The sequence below is a fragment of the Xenopus tropicalis genome, chromosome 2, assembly GCF_000004195.4.
Source record: "Xenopus tropicalis strain Nigerian chromosome 2, UCB_Xtro_10.0, whole genome shotgun sequence".
Classification (NCBI taxonomy): Eukaryota; Metazoa; Chordata; class Amphibia; order Anura; family Pipidae; genus Xenopus; species Xenopus tropicalis.
In genome coordinates, this window is record NC_030678.2 from 56,478,020 (window position 1) to 56,502,333 (window position 24,314).

The window sequence follows — 24,314 nt, forward strand, 5'->3', positions numbered from 1 at the left end:
GTGCTGGTTTTGGATATAAAGTCTGCGTCTCACTGCATATAATGTGCTGGTTTTGGATATAAAGACTGCGTCTCACTGCATATAATGTGCTGGTTTTGGATATTAAGACTGCGTCTCACTGCATATAATGTGCTGGTTTTGGATATAAAGACTGCGTCTCACTGCATATAATGTGCTGGTTTTGTATATAAAGACTGCGTCTCACTGCATATAATGTGCTGGTTTTGTATATAAAGACTGCTTCTCACTGCATATAACGTGCGTGGGATTAAGTACCTGCTGCCTCTTTCTCTATAAAGCTAAATTAAACACATCTAAAGGGGAGGTTCACTTTTAAGTTAACTTGTAGTATGTTATAGAATGGCCTATTCCTAGCAACTTTGCAATTGGTCTTCCTAGTTAATTTTTTATAGTTTTTAAATAATTTGCCTTTCACTTCTGCCTCTTTCCAGCTTTCAAATGAGGGTCACTGACCAAAACGTATTGCTCTGTGAAGCTACAGTTTTATTTTTCCATGCAGGCCCCTTAACTATTCATATTCCCAACTCTTGTTTAAACCACTACCTGATAAATAAGACCCTAGCAACCAGATAGCTGCTGAAATACCAAATGGAGAGCTGCTGAACAATAAGCTAAATAACCGAAAAACCATTAAAAATAAAAGAGGACCTACTGCAACTTGTCTCAGAATATCAATGTCTATAGCATATTAAAAGTTAATTTAAAGGTGAACTACCCCTTGAAGCTAACTGATCACAAACACAAATGTATAGAGAACCCCTAACAGAAGTGCACGTATGAATGCTTTTACATCCTAAGCATTTTAGAGTTAAAAAAAGCAGCCCCACCCGCACTTTTGCACAGTATCCCTGGGAGTCAGTGGGAACGGCAAGAGGTAGTTGGGAGGTAAATTTTTTACACCAGCAGCGAATCCACTAAGTCTCACATTAGCTGCAGGTCAGTCTGTGCACAGCCCATATTTAGCCTCCCCAAACAAAAAAATCACCCTCCGCCTATGCTCCACCCAGAGCAAAGGTTAATACAGCCAGTTGCTTATCATACAAATGGAACATATTGGGTCAAATTGTAAGAAAAGCCCCAGCGGGTTAGATACATATAAGCAGTTCTAGATTGCGTACAAGTCTGACCAACTAGACCCCTAATTTGTATGATTTTTAATTTTCATTTATGCAATGTGACTGAGCTAAAGACTGTTAAAAACTGGAAACATTTGGGGTGTTTTCAAGGGTGCCAAAATATGAAAATGACCTCAAACTGATACAACTAGCTCAGCAACTTCACAGGAATACAAAAGCTAGGATTATTACATACAACACTATTGCATAGAAACCTGCCTTTACAGATTATATTTGCTACTAACAAATTTGTTTGCCTTGCAGCTAAAATGATACAGTGACCTCAAAAAGAGTATCTAGTAGTGCAAACCTGTCTTTCTCTAGGCAAGCATAAGCACTTCTCAGCACCAAAAAGTATGATAATACACATGTAGCACAGAAAAAGAACTGCTATGATCTGTCTTGTACTAAGTATTCATTCTGATAAAAAAGGAAGTCAGAAGCTAATTAGTGAGGAAAGTATCTTTGGGAAGAGAGGGTAAGAATTGAAACTGTGAGAGCCAGATGAGAACCAAAGTATTATATCTTTTAAATCACTTCTATTCAATACATAATAGCTTTATCTGGTGCCAGATGGGGTCTACCAATGCTGTCCTGGAAGTGGGAAAATATTTTGAATGACTGCTGGGAGACAACACTTCTGGGTCTTGCAAAAATCAGCACTTTGTGTGTTTATTAAAGCAGATGGCAAACAATTAGGAAAGGTTATTAATGGTGGAAAAACTGTTTGCAAACATGGTGTACCTTCAGATTTTATTTCATACTTACAGGGAAAGTAAAAAAAATAGGTATTAGATCCAATAATTCATATATATTTGTATATATATATATGCAAATACCATTGGCTGACATTATTAATGCTATGGAAATGAGCAATATAGGGTCTGGGCATGCGCAGTAACGCAGCTACACCCGGCTGTTTTATACCTGCTTCTAAAAAAGGAGGTTGAATAACCTCTTTGACAGAGGGGAAGACCAAAGCTATTGAACCACTATTAATAAAATTAAAATGAATGATTTTTGCAAAGTACTACCATTTTGTTAGGACTCTGCAAAAGGTGAACATAACCTTTAAAGTGTGGGGATTAAACAAACTGCATATTTCAGTTTATTTTCTTAAGAATTTATTTTAATGAAATAACATCACATTGAAAAAACTAATTTTGACTATTCTAGCTGGTGGGATGGCATTTCGGGAGATTAGTCGCCCGCGACTAATCTCTCTGTGTGTCACTGCCCTAAAAAGCTCATTTCACAGAGAACTTAATAGTAGCATTGCTTATTCAGAAAAAGGTGAGAAATGGTACATTTGGAATAATTTTTTTCCATGATAAAATATAAAGGCACATGGCCTCATGCTGTTGCTTTTATAATATGCTCATATAAGTAAATGTAATATATAAAACACTAAAAGGGGTCAATTACTATGAGCCCTAAAGCAAACCCCTCAGTCCTAATTCTACAAGCATAATGTAGACCTGAAGGCCCTGTCTATATCACCTGTCACAGGGCAGGCCATAAGTACAGGGCTCCAATGTGGCTAACAATCTGCCAGCGCTCCCTAACTCACAGTTGAATTTCTCCCACTGACCACTCCAGTCTGGTTGCCTAATTAAGTGGTGTTCAATGTATGTGTAGTAGGCCAATGAATCTTTATACCATGTTTGAGGGAGACATGATATTAAAATGGTTACAAACAAATGAGTCTGTGGTATAGGGGGCTCTAATCTGACAGCAGAGTTCTAGCAGTTAGCAGATAATATAGTTAACATAGCCCATGATTTGGTTTTTACATTTTCTGTATCACAAACTCTAATCACATTAACCTACATACTCTTTGTTATCCTTTATTTTCAATGATATTTTTATTTTTAATCAGATTTTTCTTAACTAAGAAACTTTAAGGATACATACAGTATAGTGTTTTGCTAGTTAGTATGTTTTTGCAAAGTGCTGTATGACCTTGACAGACAAGAGGTATGACCAGGGCAATGACAATAAAAATTCAAATGCAGAATGACTAAGGTTATTTGATACATGCATTTGCCATGAAACGCATACCTTTAATGGGATTGCACATAGTGGACTTTTGATGAGGAAACATTTGGAGGTACTGCTGGATATTAGCATTAACAACAGAAAGTGATTTTTATTAATTAAAAATATCAAGTAACAGCAAGTAATGTCTGTGAGGGGCGGCAAAAACTGGTAAGACAACTTGTGCTAAAAATGGTATAGGCAAAGTAGCTATGCAAAACTGAGACACTTTCTAAAGTTATACTTTATTTGAAACCTTAGGGCAATGTCACTGTCACTTTCAGTGGGTTGATGGTTTCCCTCTAACCTTATATTACAACCAAAAACACTCTGGTAAACAATTTCCAGGATAAACATGAAGAGTCCTGGTCAGGTTCAGTTAGCGCTGTGCCCAAAGTGGACCCAATGAACCCTGTTGCTCTTTTACTATCCCTGATGCCTAACCCTACCTGAAAGTTGCAGAGCTGTCAATCCCCCCAATTTTTTTGAGAGCTACCCAATTTTGACCCTATGCCCCCAGTCTCCCATCATTACACCTAATTAATCCGGTTTTAGAGACTCTGTGATGATTTTCCCAGCATGCATGCACAATAAGCATCTATTAGCGAGATTATTGCTGTGTGTGCATGTGCAGGGGGACATTTGGAGGCTTTAGAAGTGCAAGTGCGCATGTGCAGTGACATAACATCCCTCTAAGCAGATGGATGGTGACGTCACTTCTGGTAACATCGGTTTGTGCAAAAAAAAAAAAAACTACCCACTGTGCCAGGTTAACAGCTCTGAAGTTGTTAACATCTAACCTGACTGGGGACCCACAAAACTAGAAGTGATGTTACTTTTGACTGGGGAAGGCGGATCATCCAAGTTAGGGGGGAAAATGATCTTTTAACTGGGGGAGGCAGTGGAATGAAAGCCTCAATCAACAGGCCCGGATTTGTGGAGAGGCCACAAAGGCCCAGGCATAGGGCGGCAGAAATTTAGGGGCGGCATGCCGCCCCGCCGCAACGAAGTTTTTAAATTTTGCCCCCATTCGGAGCAATGGGGACCTTTCCCCACTGCTCCGTATGGGAGTTGAACTGTTTGCGCATGCACACTCGCTGCCGCGCGGGGGCGGGGTTTTCGCATGTTTGCGCATGCGCACTCAGGGAAGTGGGGGGGCGGCCTAGGGGCGCACGGAACACAAATCTGGCGCTGTCAATCAACCTTGGTAGGCAGGCAGAGTACACACAGCCCACCAGTACAGTCAAGTTATTGGGGACATTCCACCCAAAACCTTACCACCTTTGCAGGTATTTCCTGGGTACGACTGGATGCAGGACTCTAAGGTGCAGAGTTTCACATGAATTCCAGAACGAAAGAAGCAATATACCCCTTGCTCAACATAAGTTCAATAAAGAAGGCTTGTTGTTAGTATGAAAAAAAGTTTTTTTCCCTATTGTTGTAATTATAAATAAAAGTACAAATAGATTTTGTTCTAAATAGGGCAAAAACTTACTCCATGTTTGCTCCTTGTGAAGTAGTGACATTACTAGTGCAAAAAACAACCCCTATATCCATCAGAAGGCAATAAAGCAACCCAATAAACTCCACCCACAAATCAATGGATGTAAAAGTCCCCACATTTCAAACTACCTACTACTGATTGCCAGTTTATTGATCTCTGACTATAACTTCCTTGTTGCGTTCATTGATATTGCTTACTATTAGTATATAGAGGCACTGGACCGGTTAATCCCATGGAATTCACTTCACACTTCAGTTACTTACCCTAATTTATATTAAGCCAGTTAGACCCACATTATCGTGTACCTTATCTGTTTGTCCCTTGCAGGCCCCGTTTATATGACTTTGTTAACACCATCCACACAGATAGATATTCCTTTTTTCTCTTTAATTGATCTATGAGCTGAATGTTGTATTTATATCAGAGAGCACCACAGCTCCATTGTAATCAGCTTGAAAAAGAAACTAAAATGTTCTGAAAGCTTGCTATGGTTATCTTAGTTAGCCAATAAAGGGTTACCCTGTTACATTTTGACTGGCTAGCACGGTACATTACTTTTCCTATATTGCTACCAGTAACCAGACAAAGCTATGAGAATGCTATAAAACCTTGGCTACAGCTAACAGAGCATAACTATACTGGCGCGTCGCCCCCTGACAGCGTTGGCTATTTACCCCATTCAATGACAGTATGTGATTTTTGCCATTTGTGAAACATTATCTGGGCGCGTCATATTACACAGCCAGTCTAGAACACGTACGCGCGTCCGCTGACGTTTTGAGGGCGTGCGTTCCAAGAACTTGGCATATGGGAGAACGCGGGCGCGTTACCCGACGTCAGCTGTAAAACCGACGCCACGGGAACGCGCACGGCCTGGGCTCCCACGGACAGAGGGATGAAGAGAGGGCGCGCGATCCCGCGTCAGTTTTGAAATGTGGGACACGGTTCCCTCCAGCACGGACACAGCGATTTAAAGCAGCAGCAGGGGGAGAGACGGGAGCGCGCAGCTCGCAGCCGGCTACATCTCGAGGCGCGGTCAGCGCTCGGTTTGTATCTCGGCGCCGGGGGACAGGGGGATGGCGGAGCGCTGGCTAAGAGGGGGCCCTGCCGTGTAGAGCGGCCGCGCTGCCCGCCCGCCGGGGCTCCATTGATGTGAAGGTGTCAGCTCGCCTGTTTCCTTTCCTGTTGGTGCAAGGGCTTGGGATCACCCCTCCCGATCAGTCAGGATTCTATACCTCAGCCGGACCTCGTTAATACATCATTATTTTCCTTTGTGGTGTTCCTAAACCCCCCACCCCCTCCTCAGGACCATGGCCGACGACGACGTGCTGTTTGAGGATGTGTATGAGCTGTGCGAGGTGATTGGCAAGTAAGTTGCGCTTTTATTTTGCCCTGAGCATCTGTGTGGTTTGTGGCATATAGGTGTGTGCATTGCATACAGGGATGTGAGAGCCGATCTAGCCAATAATCCCGCTGTGTTTAGCTGTCAGGCCACAGGGGGTCTCTAAACGTCAGGGACTAGCACTGCTGCTGACTCGGGCTACCTGGATTGCATGTCATCCGCCCATTTCAACACAGGATCATTTTGCATTAGCTACTTATGCGGCCATATGGCTTCAAACAGGATACTTCATCCTGGTTTGCAACTCCCAGCATCCCCTTGACAGCTGGGGGATGCTGGGAGTTGCCCCCTTTTCTAACAGACTTTGATCTGTTTTTGAGTGAGTGCCTGCCCCTTTCATCGCTATGACAATTGGTTGACTCTTGTCTACACATTACTGTGGCGTGATCCAATTCAGACAAAGCATTAGTTGCAGCATGCTGCATATATACTGTAATCAAAGCATGTGAATATAATAGCACTCCAATTAATCCTAGTGGAAGAGTGGCGAAATCATACAATTATCTACTTTTATGCATAGATCAATTGTGACTAAAAACTGGATAATGCTGAGGTACAGTCAGATCTTTTGAGGCAACTGAGCATTTCAAGTGGACTTGATTTGTGTGTTGTGAGGTTTGGAGACACACAGAGGAGATGACCCATTCGGTAGTATGGAAGAGGCCGCCTTCTAACAACAAATGAAGAGCTGTTGGCTAAAGATGACAGAAAAAGATGTGGCTGTTCAGCCTCGGTAGAAGTGTAACTCCCAGCATCCTCTGGGAGCTTGTTGGGGGTGTTGGGAGCAGCACTTCAACTGGAGCTGTAAGCTGCTTAGTTACATTTTATTCGAGTTTACACATGGCACGCTTTTTGGATTTTATTATGGTATTCCAAGCATTTACTCCTTCATCGTATACATGGATTGCAATATTGTTACAGAATGGGGAATGGCCCGTTATTTACAAAAGGTTCAGTCATTCACTAATCATGCTATTCCTGCGTGATGATCTTTAGAAAGATGCCGTGGCCTATGTTGTCTCCTGCACATTTCTATCTCTGCCTTGCTGCTGGTTTCAGAAGTAGACATTAAATGCTATCTGTTCTCAGGTTGTAAGAGGTGAGCAGTCTATTATACTACTTGGAGTGCATACTTTTGCTATTCTGTGATGCCAATAATGAGAAAATTGTGCTTAGGGGGATTTTATGTTATCTATGCCACATTATTATTATTGTGACCGAGGGCATATAACTGTTCTGTACAGAGGTCTTTGTGAAAATAAACTGGGAGATGACTGTTGTTTATTGGAATGGGCTCTTTTAGATATGGCAAAATCTCACATTCTGTGCAGTATTACTTCCAGGTAATGAATGGTAGTATCATTTAGTTTTAGGAATGTTAGCATTTTTCCCGGAATGATAGCCTTTTATGAATGATTATCTCTCAACAGCATGAATTTATCTGCTTTTAAGTGAGTGATGGCAAAAGGGACACATATTTTATATGTACCTGTTAATTGAAAAAATGTCCTCCAACTTTTGCTATCTATACATTCTCAGTAGTTACAAGGCAGTTATCACTGTTTTATGTTTGTATTGGGTACCACTTACAGTTTGCATTGTGCCCACTTTACATTTTTATCCAGTCATTCACATAATATGATGTTATAGCAAGGTCACCCAGTGTACAGTGAATATTTGCAAAAGTGGTACATTTTACTTTTTATAACTATGGTACTTTACGTGATATTTTTCCATTGCATAAAATTAATTATAAGTGAACTGTACTTTTTATAGAAACCAGAAAAACATAGTGGAAAATTCTGTTTGTATAGATGATTGCAATGAATAGCACACCAGAAATAAGTGTTTTAATTTTTATGTTTCTCTAGCTCTCTCTGTGATGGGCAATTCTAAAGATTAATTTGATGGGGCCAGTATATTTTTCAAATTTTGGGGGGTTTTTTGTTTGTTTTTTAAGAAATTCAGAAGGGTTCAGAAGGCTTAAAACGTGAAAGCAGCAGTATTTACTTTAGCAGTTAAAACATTTGTTGCAAATGGCAAATAGTATTTTTAAATAGATGCATATGCAGTTTTCAGTGATACATTTTTCTGTTTAGTGCCAGACTGGCTACTTTTTTATTATTGCCATGGGAATATTGTGAAAGCAACATGAAATATAGCAGATCCAATCTCGTAGTTAACAGGAAACGCCAAGATTAAAGTACATTTATTCAGTTGTCTCCTGAAAGCAAACCTTCTAACTTTTTTTTAGATCATGTGTGCCATACTTATAATGAAGAATACAGGACCCTAGCCATGTACTGGCCTTTAACCCTTCAGTAATTGACCAGTTTGCCTGTAGATCAAATCATGGATACTGTACTGGTGGTACATGGTATGGCCACCTTTCTATTGTCCCATTTGTTTGCACCAATAACGTGAATGATTCAGACTACATGAAGTGGAGGAGATCCATGCTTCACCATGCACTGGCTGGAACGATGCATTGACATAAAATTTTTAAACTTGTCCAATCAGTGGACCCAGTGTCCTATATGCTACAGAGATATTGGCTGGGGTCCTCCTCCCATCATACACATGACAAAAATAATTTGTCTTGTACGTTATATGTTTTGGCCAGCTTATAAGCCACAACTAACAATAGCCTAACTTTTTTTATACACCGTTTTGTTGAGGCTTTGTTGCCATCAGTAATGTCATATGTAATCTGTGGGCAGAGTAGAACTGCACTGCTTGCCAGAAATTGCAAATGAAAATGATTTAAAAAAAGTTTTCGTGTTAATGTTTTTACAATTTTATGTATATCTTATTGATCATACAATGTGGCCACTCTTCATAGCCACTTCTGAAAAGACCTTTTACAACTGTTAAGTCAACTTGAACTGAATATAACAGATGGTGTCTGTGTTGTTTGGTATGCACCCTATTAATGTCTCCTGTTCTGTGTTACTTTATGTGACGCACAGTCTATTCTTCTGGTCATAAATGCAGCAATAAAATAATTCACAGAGCCTGATGTAAGCTGAAGCCTGAGGTCAAAGAACAGTTGACTTTTGTGGCCCTGAAGTATATTTCTATCATATAATGGTTAGGTGTTGGGCTGACGTGAAAAACTTAAAATCTAATGTATGACTAAACTGCGTGATTGTATTCTAGGGGTAACTTTTGACCAGATGGTGTGGGAGCAGAGTTTTTAAGGGCACAATAAAGACAGTCTTGTAATAGTCTCATAAACCAAGTTGTTCTCTCTTATATTCAGAAACTTAATTGCTTCAAAGTTATGTGGGAGGAGTAGCGTGATGGTCAAAGCTGTAGTTTGTTAGGAAAGATTTTAAAACGGGGGAGTGATATCTAAAGGTGTTCTTTCATAGGTAACCTAATCCTACCAATTGACCTGTGGACTGAACAGTCAGATATTGTCTGATTTTGAATGGATGGCCAGAGAGCACTGATGAATTGCTTAGCCAGTGGATCATGAGATGCACTGCAAATACAGTGAGTTTGTAAAAATAGAGAAAATATGTCATGGTTATAAGCAATGCAAGCAACTGTATTCAGAACAAGTGAGTGACATATTGTAGGTGTCTACATGTTTTCTTTTCTCTTAACAAACTATGGAGTTATGGCAGAAGAAAAATGAAATGAGCAGACTGCTTTAGGTGCTGTGTTTCCTTCTTGATATCTGCAGCAGTACCCGAGGGTAATGAGGTTTCAGAAAGCAGCCATGATGCTCAATCCTAGTCAATGCAGACAGACCACTTGTTTTCACTTCATCTTGAATATATGTTAATTACTAGTTGGTATGTTACCCGTGCCCCTCGCCTAAAGGAGAACTAAACCCTAAATTTGTGTAATTGCAAAGAAAAACATTATTATTCTTATAAATATATACATACATTACATCTTATTCTTAACAGTAATAAACAATCCTCAACAGTCCTTAGTAATTTGATCAAGACTTCTGTGTGAGGCTAGCCTAAATGTATGATGCCTGCCTCTTTCTGGGAGAGCTTTAGAGAGAGTAAAATGGTGCATGCAAAACAATTCATGGCAATGCCTCAGGCCTTTAATGTGATGGTCATTAATTCAATGTTTAGTGCATGCATCAAATCTGTAGATATTTGTTCTGTTGATTCAGCATCAAGGTTGTCTCTTCCATTAGTTAAACTTTTTCCTGGAGCATGTGACTAAATACTGCCTGCTGGTGTTATTAAACTACCCATCTGTAATATTACACTTAAGCGGGAAATAAACAAATATCAATAGCAAAATTAGACTTGCTGGCTGTATTTTTTATTTGTTGGCTTTTCAGTGTCTGCTGTGTGATAAAGCAAGGTAAAGTGACCATGAAAAACTATATTTAGTTAAGCATGTTATGAATATTCTCTGTTGATTGCAAAAATAATAAAAGGACAAGGAAAATAAAATTACTGTGGGAATGCCAAGTTGCTAGGCACCCTCAGTGATTCCAGTTGCTTACTTGTCACCCTAGGCTAGTACATCCCTCTTCAAAAATGAACCATCCAGGTACTGTTTTGAGGAGTACCACACCATAATAATCTTCTGGGGTGGGTTTATGCGCTGTACAGAAATTTTCCTATTGCCCATGTGCTCTACAGAGTCAACAAAGATGATGCCTGGGACAAAACTAAAGATACTGATTTAACCTTTATTCTTCTGTAAGGCCGATGCCACACACAACACATTTCATAAACAGGAAATAAATAGATTTCAGCCAGCTGAAAGGGGTCTCTTTGGCTACTGTTGTTTTGAATAGGAAACATGCAGAAGTACAGTTATGAATACTTATTTGCCTACAAAAACACACTGATAGCATTTTCTGCCTAGAAAGAGCTTACAATTTTAAATGTTATTATTTGTGTTTGTGTTCCAGTGGTTACAATGCTACGCAATTCAGAAATAGGAGAAAGGTGAAAGGTTAAATCACTGGGGGTGCCAAAAAACTGCACAGGATCTGAATCCAGATACTGCAAGCAGCACTTGTGGAATTACCCTAAAACTGGGGTCCCCAACCTTTCTTACTCATGAGCCACAGTCAAATGTAATAAGACTTGGAGAGCAAAACAAGCATAATAACAGTTCATGGAGGTGCCAAATATGGGCTAAGGTTGGTTATCAGGTAGCCTCTATGCACACTATCAGCTTACAGGAGGCTTTATTTGGTAGTAAATCTTGATTCTATTCAGCCAAAACTTGCCACCAAGTCAGGAATTCAAAAATAACTACCTGGTTTAGGGATCACTGCCCTAAAAGTACGCCCAGTGGGATAGAATTCTGCTCTTATGAGATGGGCATGTGCCTGTTATAAGACAAAATCACTTCTTCTGCCTTCCAGTACAGACCTAGTGACTTCTGGAAGTGTGTAGAGTAGATAACTGATGTGCTGGTGTTATCATGTTTGCACAAAGGACCAAAATTACCTTTGAAAAACTTGCTGTTTCTACGTTCAAGTGTGCATCTGATTCAGTGATTATGTTGCGCGCAATGACGCATTATTCTCAGAAAACCCAGTGCGTTGTTGGGGAAAAAAACTTGGGATCCAAAAGTGCACTTTTCTCACTCCGCCTGGGTAAGTGAATGTGCCCCATAGTGACTGCATTCACTTTAAACTAAATAACAGTTACAAGCTTATAGCTTATTTAGGGGACTTTATTTTGTATGTGGGTATTCGTAGTTGTTGGTCATCCCTTTCTTTTTTTGCCTTCAACTTTTAATTATCTTTTCCAATTTACTGGGTACATGAAATATAGTGAATACTATACCCCCTATTGTAAAATATAAGGATATTATAATTCACCTCGGAGTTCCCTGACCATATAAAAGCACAAGTCTGAAGTCCAAGTGCTTTTATAAATGTCATGGAATTTTACAACATGGCGTCCATTATTTATTATAACACACAAGTTTTAGTGAGTCGTGTGACAGAAATCACTAAACTCAGATTATAACTGATGACTGATCACCACATGCTATTCATAAGTGTATAATTTACAGGATATTGATTAATCTTTTGTATTATATGTGTATATATAAAGTAAGGCCACGCTTGTATTTTAGATTGTTTTTACATTGCTTAAAAAGAGGAATTGTTGATTCTGTGTACCACTACATTTTATTTAGCACATGCTTAATTTTTTGCCACAAGGTTATTTACAGGTATGGGATCCCTTATCCGGAAACCCATTATCCAGAAAGTTCCGAATTACAGAAAGACCATCACCCATAGACTCCATTATAAGCAAATAATTCTAATTTTTAAAAATTATTTCCTTTTTCCCTGTGATAATAAAACTGTACCGTGTACTTGATCCCAACTAAGATATAATTAATCCTTTATTGGAGGCAGTACAAGCCGATTGGGTTTATTCAATATTTAAATTATTTTTAGCAGCCTTAAGTTATGAAGATCCAAATTACGGAAAGATCCCTTACCCGGAAAACCCCAGGTCCCGAGCATTCTGGATAACAGGTCCCATACCTGTATTATAGTTAATAGCTTTTACTGTTGTGCTTCCCTAACCTAATTTTTTTTTTATCCTACTACAAAAATACTTGCCCATGCTGTTTGTCAGAAATGCTTTGCAACTTGCTGACTCCTGCTAGAACTGGCCAGTTAGAGCAGATGAAATCTGTCACTGGTTTGCCAGATCAGCATTTAGTTTGCAGCCAGGTAACAAAGTTATGAAAAAAAAAAGCCTGAGCAACTTGTATATTAATTGTAAGTAAGTAAGTAAGCAACTGAAATAGAGACTCTTGAGTGGCCTTACACTGGGTGACCTTTTGTTTATCCATACAAATAGATATTGTGTGCATTGCTCTTTTTCTGTCCTTTCCTGCTGCATTAAACTTTCTTAATGCCTTAACCTTTTCACTGCCAGCCGTTTTGGACAAAGTGGAACTTCTACTGCCAGACAGTTTTTGAACATTTTGCACTGTTTCACTTTATGGGCCTTTCCTCGGGGGGACTTTTAGTTTACCCAGGAAAACAATATATCGTTTTTTTAGGACAACCTAAGCTTTTAAAATATGGTAGAATTTTTGTGTAATTCCAATTCTGTAACAAGATATAAGCTTCTAAATGTCTAAAAAATGAAAAAAAATCTAATTTTCCATAATATTAACACATGCACCAGAAACAAAAATTAGTTTATACATGAAAATACAACTGATTTGGAAAGTCCCAAGTCTCCTGAATGTGCCAATACCAAGTATATATAGTTTTATGGAGATTTCTCACTTGTATAGGTCAAAAACTCCCAGCAGTACACTACCAAATTTCCAAAGCACTGCTCCAGAAAGCTGCATACTTAAGATTTCAAGGCCAAAATTTCCACTAACAGAAGGTTTATCCCAGAAAATTATAAATTTTTAAAAAGATTCTGAGGAATCCAGAATAGGTAGAACTGTCTGTCTACTCCAAACTATCAAGTCACAATGCTTTCCTAAAGTTATTGGTTTTTATCAAAATTTGTGAATTTTTTAAAAAATCGCTTCAAAGCTTCCAGTCTATAGTATCTTATCTCCTACAGGTCATAAAGTAACAAGATAAAACACCCTAAATATGAACGCCGGGGTCCACTTAACAGTTTGATGCCCAATATGTATAGGTTCACCTAAGTATGTGGCATGTAGGGGCCCCAATGTGAACATACCCCCATATGTACTGTCATTTCTGTCATTTCAGCTTCTGCAAAATCAACACATTTACATCATTTTATGTAGAATAAAGCTACAAAAAGTATGCTCACCCCAGAAAGCGATATATTTGTGGAAAGTACACATTCCCCTGAATTCAAAATAGGTACCCATGTCTTTTTACTCCAAGGTGTCAAGCTGCAAAGCTTTCCTAAAGTTGGCAATTTTGAAAACATTTTCAAAAATCCTCTCAAAGCTTCCACTTTGCAGCATCTTATTTCCTACATAGCATTAGGTACCAAGATTTTGGAAAGTACACATTCCCCTGAATCTAAAACGGGTACTCTTGTCTTTCTACTCCAAATTACCCAGCCGCAAAGCTTTCCTAAATTTGGCAATTTTGATAACATTTCCAAAAATCCTGTCAAAGCTTTCAGTTTGCAGCGTCTTATCTCCCACGTATCATTAGGTACCAAGATAAAACACCCTAAATTTGAACACCAGGGGTCCACTGAACAGTTTGATGCCCAATATGTATAGGTTCACCTAAGTATGTGGCATGTAGGGGCCCCAATGTGAACATACCCCCATATATACTGTCATTTCTGTCATTTCAGCTCCTGCAAAATCAAAACATTTACATGCTTTATGTGGGATAACGCTACAAAAAAGTATGCTCACCACAGGAAACTATACATTTTTGGAAAGTACACATTCCCCTGAATCTAAAATGGGTACCCATTTCTTTTTACTCCAAAATACCAAGCTGCAAAGCTTTCCTAAATTTGACGATTTTTATGACATTTCCAAAAATCACCTCAAAACTTCCATATTGCACCATCTTATTTTCTACAAGTCTTTAGGTAACAAGATAAAACACCCTAAATATGAACCCAGAGGTCTACTGAACAGTTTCATGTCCACTGAACATAGGTTTATCAAAGCACATGGCACTTAGAGACCCCAAAATATACCTTGTGCACACTAATTTCATGGCTTACATTTACCTAATTCATAAACACATGGCAGTTTTATGAGGGGTAGAAGCTGCAGAAATGTAGGGTGACCCCTAAAAGCCATATCTTTTTGGAAAGTACACATTTTGACAAATCCAACATGGGTAAAGAAGACTTTCTACGCCAAAGTACCAATCTGGAAAGCTTTCCTAAAGTTAATGGTTTTTATGACTTTTCTGAAAAAGGCCTAAAATTGTTGCAATTTGCCATATTTATCTTTCAATATTTCTTACATATAATGACACATCACCCTAAATATGAATGCCAGTGATCTACTGAACAGTTTGATGCCCAATATGCAAAGATTTACCAAAGTATGTGGTGTACAGAGGCACCCAAATGTAAATTGTGCATAGGAATTTTCTCAGCTGCCAACTCAATTTCTGCAAAAAAAGCCCAATGACCGTGTATTATGTTGTGACCCCTAAAAGCCATATCTTTTTGGAAAGTACACATTTTGACAAATCCAACATGGGTAAAGAAGACTTTCTACATCAAAGTACCAATCTGCAAAGCTTTCCTAAAGTTAGTGGTTTTTATGACACAGAGCCCCCTGTCAGTGTATTATGTGCCGTAACCCCCCTAACTATACAGAGACCCCCAGGAAACCATATAATTTTTGAAAGTACACATTCTGAGGAATTCAAAAAAGGTAAAGTTATTTTTCTACACCAAAGTTACACATGGCAAAGCTATGCTAAAAAACAGATTAGGAACACTTATACAGGGATAAAAATGCAATAAAACCACAAAAATTGTGTAAATCGACGAAACAACAAAATAAGTCACACAACAGCGTAATTAGTGGTTAGAATAATAGATCCAATAGTCACGCTGCCAAAATAAAATTTTAAAGGAACAGTAACACCAAAAAATTAAAGAGCTTTAAAGTAATACTAATCTAATGCACTGTTGCCCTGCACTGGTACAACTGGTGTGTTTGCTGCAGTAACACTGCTATAATTTATATAATAAGCTGCTGTGTAGCCACGGGGGCAGCCATTCAAGCTGGAAAAAGGCACAGGTTACATAGCAGATAACAGATAAGTTCTGGAGAATACAATAGTGTTTTATCTGTTATCTGCTATGTGCCTGCACCTTTTCTCCTTTGAATGGCTGCCTCCATGGCTACACAGCAGCTTATTTATATAAATTATAGTAGACTTTCTGAAGTAAACACACAACTTTTATCAGTGCAGGGCAGCAGCACATGATATTTTAGTTACTTTTATACACTTTCATTTTTTGGTGTTACTGTTCCTTTAAGGGAAAAAAACTAAAGACAAAGGGGGAAAAAAAAAAAATTTGTGCGTGCACACATCTAAAATTAGTTTGACAGTGTGTAAGTGTGTATATAAGTGTGCTAGAGTGTGCAAAATGGGGGGGGGGGGGGGGAACTGCTAAATTGTGTGGAAATGCCTGTAAATGTGTGTAAGTGTGTGTATTAGGCAAATAAAGAGCACTTACCAGCAGAAGGTCTCCGTGATCGCAGGCAGTCCTGTCTGCAGTCCTCGCAGCACAGGAAGTGCGTGGGGGGAGCAAGAAGCAGGGGAGAGACAGGACAAGCAGCAGACCCATGCGATCGCTGGACCGACTTGCCAGCCCCCTTGGCTTGTTGCCGAGGGGGTTGGGGGCACAGCTGCCGCCGGTGCAGAGAGAATCTCACTAGTACCAAAAACTTGTTGGCATATAACTGCTTTTTTAAAACGTAGTACCTACGTTTTTGGCAGGGAAAGGGTTAATGTTTCTGGAACCTGCACATCTAGAAAATAACACTTGTTTAATTGAACTGATAAGAAAGGGCAAATAGCCAATACAAAGCTGTTCCAAATTTTACAAGGCTTAACGCCATAGCAATACTATTCAGGGTTACATATGGCTTGTATTCGGTCAGTTGGATAGAATTAGTCTAATCTTACTCAACAAATCAATCAAATGATCCAAAAGTGCAAACTGTTATTACATTACTGCAATTAAGGGCATCTAAATTCTGGCATAGGGTTTAAAAAAAAAAAAGAAGGATCTGATGCAAAAAATATATATATTAAAAAAAAAAGAGCATTTCTGTTCCATTAAGCATCCATGCCTTTTGAAGTTGCCTTTCTTGGTTCCTTTGCATTCTGATTTTGGTATTTTTTTTTTTTTCCTGACACAGGTTTCTATTCCCTTCTTGTTCTGTAAGTTTGGACTGCCCATTCTGTTATGGGTTGTTCAGTGAGCATACGAACCTATAATTTTAGGGGGCATGCGTCAGTTGTATGTTGCCATGTATTTGTTAGAGCATTTAAACATCTATAATTAAATATGTGGTTTGCCAATGTTGTCAATAAGTAACTTGTGTGCTCCGGTTCCACTGCAGTACACAGTGCATTTTTATGTCTAGTTTTAAAGGATGGTGTGCAGCTAAAGAGATATTCACCTCAGAATCATCCCTCTGCTGAGCCTTCACTTCTGCACAGACCCTGTGCTTGGGGGAGTCGGTGACCCCCTATAAACACTAGTTATTTTTTTTTCTTATGTGCTGTCACACATAGTATTGGCAGCAGACTTAACTCCTATTGGCTGTCTCTCCTGTCTGGATGCAATTTCAGACTAAGTGCTGCAAATCTAACATAAGTCTGTTGCCTATGCCATTGCAAGGGAGAAATTAACCAATGACCTGTCAATTTATACAACTGGTTAGAGTGCACAAGCAGCCGATGAATTGGTCCAATAGGAAGAAAGTAAGGGCAAAGCCTGGACAAGATGATGTAACACAGTGCTGTCCAACTTCTGTGATACCGAGGGCCGAAATTTTTCTGACCTACGTGGTGGAGGGCCGATAATGGAAGCCAGTTTTAACCACTCCCCTTTTTGAAACCGCACCCACTTAAAACCACACCCGTGTTATCACATAACTATACCCATATTAATGGTTGAAGTACAGCAAAAACCTGCCATACCCTGCCTTCCCTACCCTGCCTGTGTGTGCCATACTCTGCCTGCCCTACCCTGCCTGTGTGTGCCATACTCTGCCTGCCCTACCCTGCCTGTGTGTGCCATACTCTGCCTGCCCTACCCTGCCTGTGTGTGCCATACTCTGCCTTTCCTACCCTGCCTGTGTCTGCCATAATCTGCCTTCCCTACCCTGCCTGTGTGTGCCATACTCTGCCTTCCCTTCCCTGCCTGTGTGTGCCATACTCTGCCTTCCCTTCCCTGCCTGTGTGTGCCATACTCTGCCTTCCCTTCCCTGCCTGTGTGTGCCATACTCTGCCTTCCCTACCCTGCCTGTGTGTGCCATACTCTGCCTTCCCTACCCTGCCTATGTGTGCCATACTCTGCCTTCCCTACCCTGCCTGTGTGTGCCATATTTTGACTGTGTGTGCCATATTTTGACTGTGTGTGCCATTCTTGGCTGGTTTGTGCCATACTTGGCCTGTGTGTGCCATACTCTGCCTTCCCTACCCTGCCTGTGTGTGCCATATTTTGACTGTGTGTGCCATTCTTGGCTGATTTGTGCCATACTTGGCCTGTGTGTGCCATACTCTGCCTGCCCTACCCTACCCTGCCTGTGTGCCATACTCTGCCTGCCCTACCCTGCCTGTGTGTGCCATACTCTGCCTGCCCTACCCTGCAGCATACAGTGACAATGCTGGCACTGCTCCTACAGTCTGCACAATAACTATATATTAAAAAACTTTTTAATTGCAGTACCACCTCAGTATATGTTCTTTTTGTAGTGTGCAGGGATATTTATGGGTTTCTACTGCTCCTACAGTCTGTCTGAGGTGTGAACAGGGGAACAATGTGGGTGATTACAGCCTGAGCCTGAGGGGTGAACACTGCAGGGGGTGAACAATGCAGAAACTAAAAGGTGTGAACAACACAGGGGATTACATTTTTAAACAATACAGGGGGATTACAGCCTGAATTTGAGGTATGAACTATGCAGGGGGGGGCAGTTAATCACAGTACTGATACCATTTAAAGCTTACACAAGAGTAAGCCATCAAAGCAGCCAGACAGGTGGGGGGCTACACAACGCCAGTTGGACAGCACTGATGTAACATATAGGATGTTCTCAGTGTGTTGGGTACAAAATAGGCCGCTCCTATCCCTTCAGAAAACTGATTATAGAGACAGAAGAAGGACTGATTTAAAAGTGATGGTTTAATAAGATTTGAACATTTGAAGGTGAACAACCCCTTTAAAAACAAACACCCAGTTCTTACTTGGGATAACTAGACCTGCTGCAAACTTTACACTTAGTTGACTGACAGGGGCTACTGTAATTTGCAGTTTTTTGTAAATATATATTATGTTTTGTATTTGTGTAACCTGAAAACATGTTGCTGTCATATTTAAAATGTTTTTTGAAAATGGAAATTAAAGTCTAAAACAAAGTACATGGCAACTTAACCCCAAAATGATACTTTGTCCATAAATGTGAACTAGGTTCAATACTATACACCAGGGCTGTCTAATGGGGGCCCTTGGGCAGGATATTTATTGTCCCCAAGTGAGGAAATTTGTAGCAAATCCATGCCTAGCGAAAAAATTGCTCATCAGTAATGAAGAATAATTGGACCACTGCATGAAAAATATGTGCACCACTGCTCCACTCAATTGGTGGTGCATCTGCTCTATGTGATTAAATCATGATACATGACTTTATCCCTCTTGCTTTCTAGAAAGAGCTTGGTGGATACATGTTTTAAAATAGGTGGTAATTCCTGCTACCACATCAGCAGTTCTCACTTCTGCCTTGTCACTGGGATCCTGGGTTTGTTTCCAACCTTTATGCTATCTACAGGGAGTTCACATACTTTCTTCTGCATGGGGTTTCCTCTGGGAAATACGGTTTTGTCTGACACTCCAAAAGCATACAAGCAGGTGAATTTCCTCTATTGTACTCAATATGAATTTAGATTGCATGGAAATTGAAAAACAATCTTTGATACGGGCTGCATAAATGTGTCAGTATAGTAAAAATAAAGGATAAATAAACAACACTCTTCCTTGCTGCCAGCTTCTTTTTGGCCTATGCCATACAGGGCTAATAAACGCGGGCCAAGACTCAGCCCTTAAGGTGGCCACACACGTGGCGATCTGCGATCTTTCGTGCGACCGAAGATAGTCAGACCCGCCACTAACCTTCAGGGCTGAAACGGCAGATAAGGAGGTAGAAACAATAGGATTTCTACCTCCTTCTGTCGATTCACCCCTGATGGCAGATTTTGCTCAGGCGCCTTCTATGGTGCCCGATCAAAATTTTTTGACCTGGCCGATCGACGAGTCGACCGATATCAGCAGCCTCCTGCGATACCGGTCGACTCGCCGACTTGCCATACATGCACCAAATATCGTACGAAACGAGGTTTCGTACGATATTATCAGTGCGTGTATGGCCAGCTTTATGCTTGTATTAGCCTAACCCTGTGACTAGGCATTATCCATTTACTTGAAAGGGAAGCAATACCTTTAAGCGCTCTGGTACACAGGGAGATTAGTCACCCGCGACAAGTCTCCCCGTGTACCAGAGCCCTAAGAGTCTCTAATGTTCTCAGATGGTTATCTCTTTCTTTTGGGGATGACCCATTATGGTGCACGGCATGACTGACAACAAGTTTCTCACTCAGGTGAAAGGGAAGTGGCTGCTGGCAGAAAGCTTGAAAATATTTGCAACTCTAACACACAATATTTTTTTCACTTATATACAAACTATTTCTTTAATTATGGGGGGGGGATTTTGAGCATTCTCAGTGCAGTCGCACACATCAATTCTGTAAACAGTCCTCCCCCATTCGCAGTTGCTGTTTATTGCTTACAGAGCAAGACATTGATTACAGAGCAAGAGTAGTGGAAGTGAAATTTTGACCACTGCTGTCACTGTGCAGTGAATTTGTTATTGCTTCGTTTTTTTGTGCAAGAATATGGAGGCCATAAGATTTTAAGCTTTAATGCAATTTTCAGAAATTCTTTTCAGAAAAGGCTTTATATTCTTTAAGATATTACCAATTTTTGATTTGGCATATTGTAAACTATCCAAAAATATATGGTTGTTGCTTTTATTATACATAATACAGGCAGTATATATATAAACCATAACATTTGTATCGCAAGGTACATTTTGGAGACTACATGCCACATTAATGTGAAATCCCTTCCATTTTGGACATTCAGAGGCCTGTGGCATTCATATTTAAGATGTTTACCTCCTGATGTGGGATTGTTGTGTAGTGCAAGGTTTGAGGGGACTTTAGACATTTCATAAAAACTGTAAACTTAAATGAATTCTGTCATGATTTTTATGGTGTAGATTACAAATAAATTCTACCATTTAATATTTTATTCATGAACCAAAAAAAATGATTTTTTGCTGTAATATTGGTGTGTAGGTGCCATCTCAGTGTATTGTGCCTGAGTCTGAGCTTTCAGAAGGAGCCAGCGCTACACAATAGAACTGCTTTAAGATAACCTATTGTTTCTCCTACTCTATGAAACTGAGTCATGAGCCGGACATGGATTTTTACTATTGAGTGCTAATCTACCATTAGGTGGGGATATGGGAGCATTTTTAGGAATGCAGGTGTCAAGGAGCCAATGTTCCCTCTAAGCTGTGTGCTTGTGTGCAGGGCCAGAAATAGGGATAGGCAGGAGAGGCACCTGCCTAGGGCGCAATGGTGGGGGAGGGGGGCGCCAGGCAAGTACCTCTTCTTTCACCTACCTACCACCTTTTCTGGACCCTTTCCCCGCACTGTGTAGTGGTCCTGGTAACCCCGCCGCACTGTGTGCACATGGTGCACGGTGGGGGTCTGGGGGTCTGGGGGTGTTGGTGGTTGCCTAGGGCACTGTGCACGGGCACAAATTTTGAGGCCAGTGCACACAGCAAATTTGTGTGAAAACACAATTTTTTATCCATTCTGGCCTAAGCACACTATGTTTGAAATGTGCACAAAAAACAATTCGTTTTGTGCACATTGCCGAGAAGGGTTTAGAGCAGGGGTCGTCAAACTTCTTTACCAAGGGGCCAGTTCAGTGGCCCCTCAGACCACGCACAAGTTACATGACTTAGGGCACCTGGAAACGCAAGGAAATGGCTAGCTCCACTTCAAATTTAAACTAAATATAAAAAAGTCTGTTTGCTTTGTTTTGTTCTTTTTTTTTTTTTTTTGCTGGAGGAGTGCTATTAGCAGATGCCTTTTGTAAAAAAAACATGTTTTCCTATGACAGAATCCCTCTAAGCAAAACTTTGCAGTTTGTTAGTCTGGGGTAGAAAGGCATATTTACCCATTTTAAATGTATCTTAACTATTAGGATTTTCTCTGATATCTAAAGTATGCTGATTTCTGGAGTGGTAGTATGCTGCTTTGAAACGGTGCTTTTAAAAGGTGATCGTGATCAAAAGTATGTATGGAAGGATGTGATGGACCCTTATGCAAGATGCATGTACTAGCGATAACCCACCAGGATATGTTTGCAGTTGCCTGTCATATTGCTTTGTGGTACAATACCAAGCCATACATATATTGGTTTATGTTTTAGTGACAATATAAGTGCAGGTATAAGACCCCTTATCCGGAGACCCATTATCCAGAAAGTTCCGAAATTACGGGAAGGGCATCTCCCATAGACTCCATTCTAATCAAATAATTCTAAATTTTAAAAATGATTTCCCTTTTCTCTGTAATAATAAAACAGTGCTTTGTACTTGATCTCAGCTAAGATATAGTTATTCCTTATTGGAGGCAAAACAATCCTATTGGGTTTAACTACTGTTCAAATAATTTTTTTTAGTAAACCTAAGGTAGGAGACCCAAATTATGGAAAGACCCCTTATCCGGAAAACCCCACGTCCTGAGCATTTTGGATAATGTGTCCCATAGCTGTGCAGTATTACATCTTTTAGTTGCCTCAATATAATAGGTCACAAAACTTCACACATTGGCAGTGCACTCCAGGTCAGCATAAAAAGCCGCAACTGCTAATATAAAAATCAAGCAACCTTTATTTGCACATCTAAAAAATACAGCTTGAGGTCTTACGTGTTTCGGGACAGTGCACTTCCTCAGAGTCTCTGTTTTTATGCTGACCTGAAGTGCACTGCCAATGTGTGAAGTTTTGTGACGAGATTTGTCCCCTGGCTACAAACTCCGGGCAGGAGCACCCCGGGTCAACAGGACCATTTGGACCAAGTGGGTTCTTCCTGGCCGTGAGTTTTTTCACCTGAGTGCAGGGTCAGGAGTTGGTTGCACCTGGACCAGAGGATTTGAGCAGTTTTTGTTATTGGGGGAACCTGTACTGCTTTTTTCAGATGGACATCTGTATTTTATTTTTAAACTAATTTCCATGTTTGAACTAGCCCTTAAACTGTGTGCTGTGGATATATAATTTTTTCGTGTCAATATAATAGGTACCCTATACAAATGACGGTTAAATTGCCATCATTCTATCCCTAGGATGTTTTCTGTTCTTCTATATTTCTAAATCAAAATACGGATGCAGACCAGGTATTTTTACTAACAAAAATCTTTTAATCAATATTATTAAGAAGAAAACGGGCAGACGTTTCAGTCCCCGTCTCAGACCTTTCTCAAGACACAGTTTTCAGTTAAAAGCAATAAATATATACATGTTTAAAACACTGACTTACCAATCAATGTGCAACATCCACCTCGGTTGTGACATCGGCAGACCCACCCACTTACCCAACAGAGGGAAGGCCCGCCACCACAGGTGTAGAGTGTGTGTTATTTTAAAAGAGAGAGGTAGAACATAATGTAGCCAAATAGATGTTACAGTGTTGCTAAATACATCCTTATATGAGCATTCTTTTTATATCTGGTTCGAAAAACATGAGACTATGAACACTGTTCATTTAAACCATATGGTGACAATGTATTTAATTTATGTATTTAATTAATTTAAATACAGAAAACCTCCCCCTGGAGTAATATTTTAGCACGGTCATCTCCACATTTAAGCGTGGGAGTATGGTCAATAGCCATATATTTAAAAAAAGGTAACCTATGCCCAATTCAAGGAAATGTTTAGCAACTGGCTTGGAGGTTTTTCCATGCCTGAATGCAGTTCTTCTAGCTGAGCGGTGTCCATCCTTCCTAATCCTAAGGGTTAAATCTGGTTTTCCCACATACGAGAGAGGGCATGGGCATGTAATTAAATAAATCACCTGATACATGTGATACAAATCTTTTTCTTGTAGGAGGGTGTAAAAAACTATCCCCTTGTGTCATAAACCTGCATGATGTGCAATTTGGACAGCTGAAACGGCCTGGCTTATCACTGGGTATTTCTGATAACATTTTAAAGGGGCATTTTTACCAACAGGTCACGTAAATTGGTACCAAGTTTAAAACCTATCATCGGTGGATTAGGGGTTCTCGAGTCCAAATATTAATCCACCGTAATGATATTCCAATTTTTTTCTTGACACTACTGCATATAGCCTTAGATGAACCATGATATACTGTACTGAAAATGATACCTGCCTTTTTTACAGACTATCTCCATACCTTTAACCCTTACTCGTGCTGTTGATAGAGCCCTTTCCAGCACCCAGT

General features: G+C 40.0%; 1 protein-coding gene across 9 annotated transcripts in view; it reads left to right on the forward strand.

Moving 5' to 3' along the window:
• Positions 1 to 5,523: 5,523 nt before the first annotated feature.
• cask (calcium/calmodulin-dependent serine protein kinase (MAGUK family)) overlaps positions 5,524 to 24,314 on the forward strand; it is a 172,079-nt gene continuing 153,288 nt past the window's right edge. For 5 of the 9 annotated variants that reach the window (XM_012956939.3, XM_031895959.1, XM_031895960.1 and 2 more), the window contains exon 1: positions 5,524 to 6,046. In XM_012956939.3, the coding sequence (XP_012812393.1) occupies positions 5,988 to 6,046 (59 nt within the window). In that variant the 5' untranslated portion in view covers positions 5,524 to 5,987. 9 annotated transcript variants of the gene reach the window in all.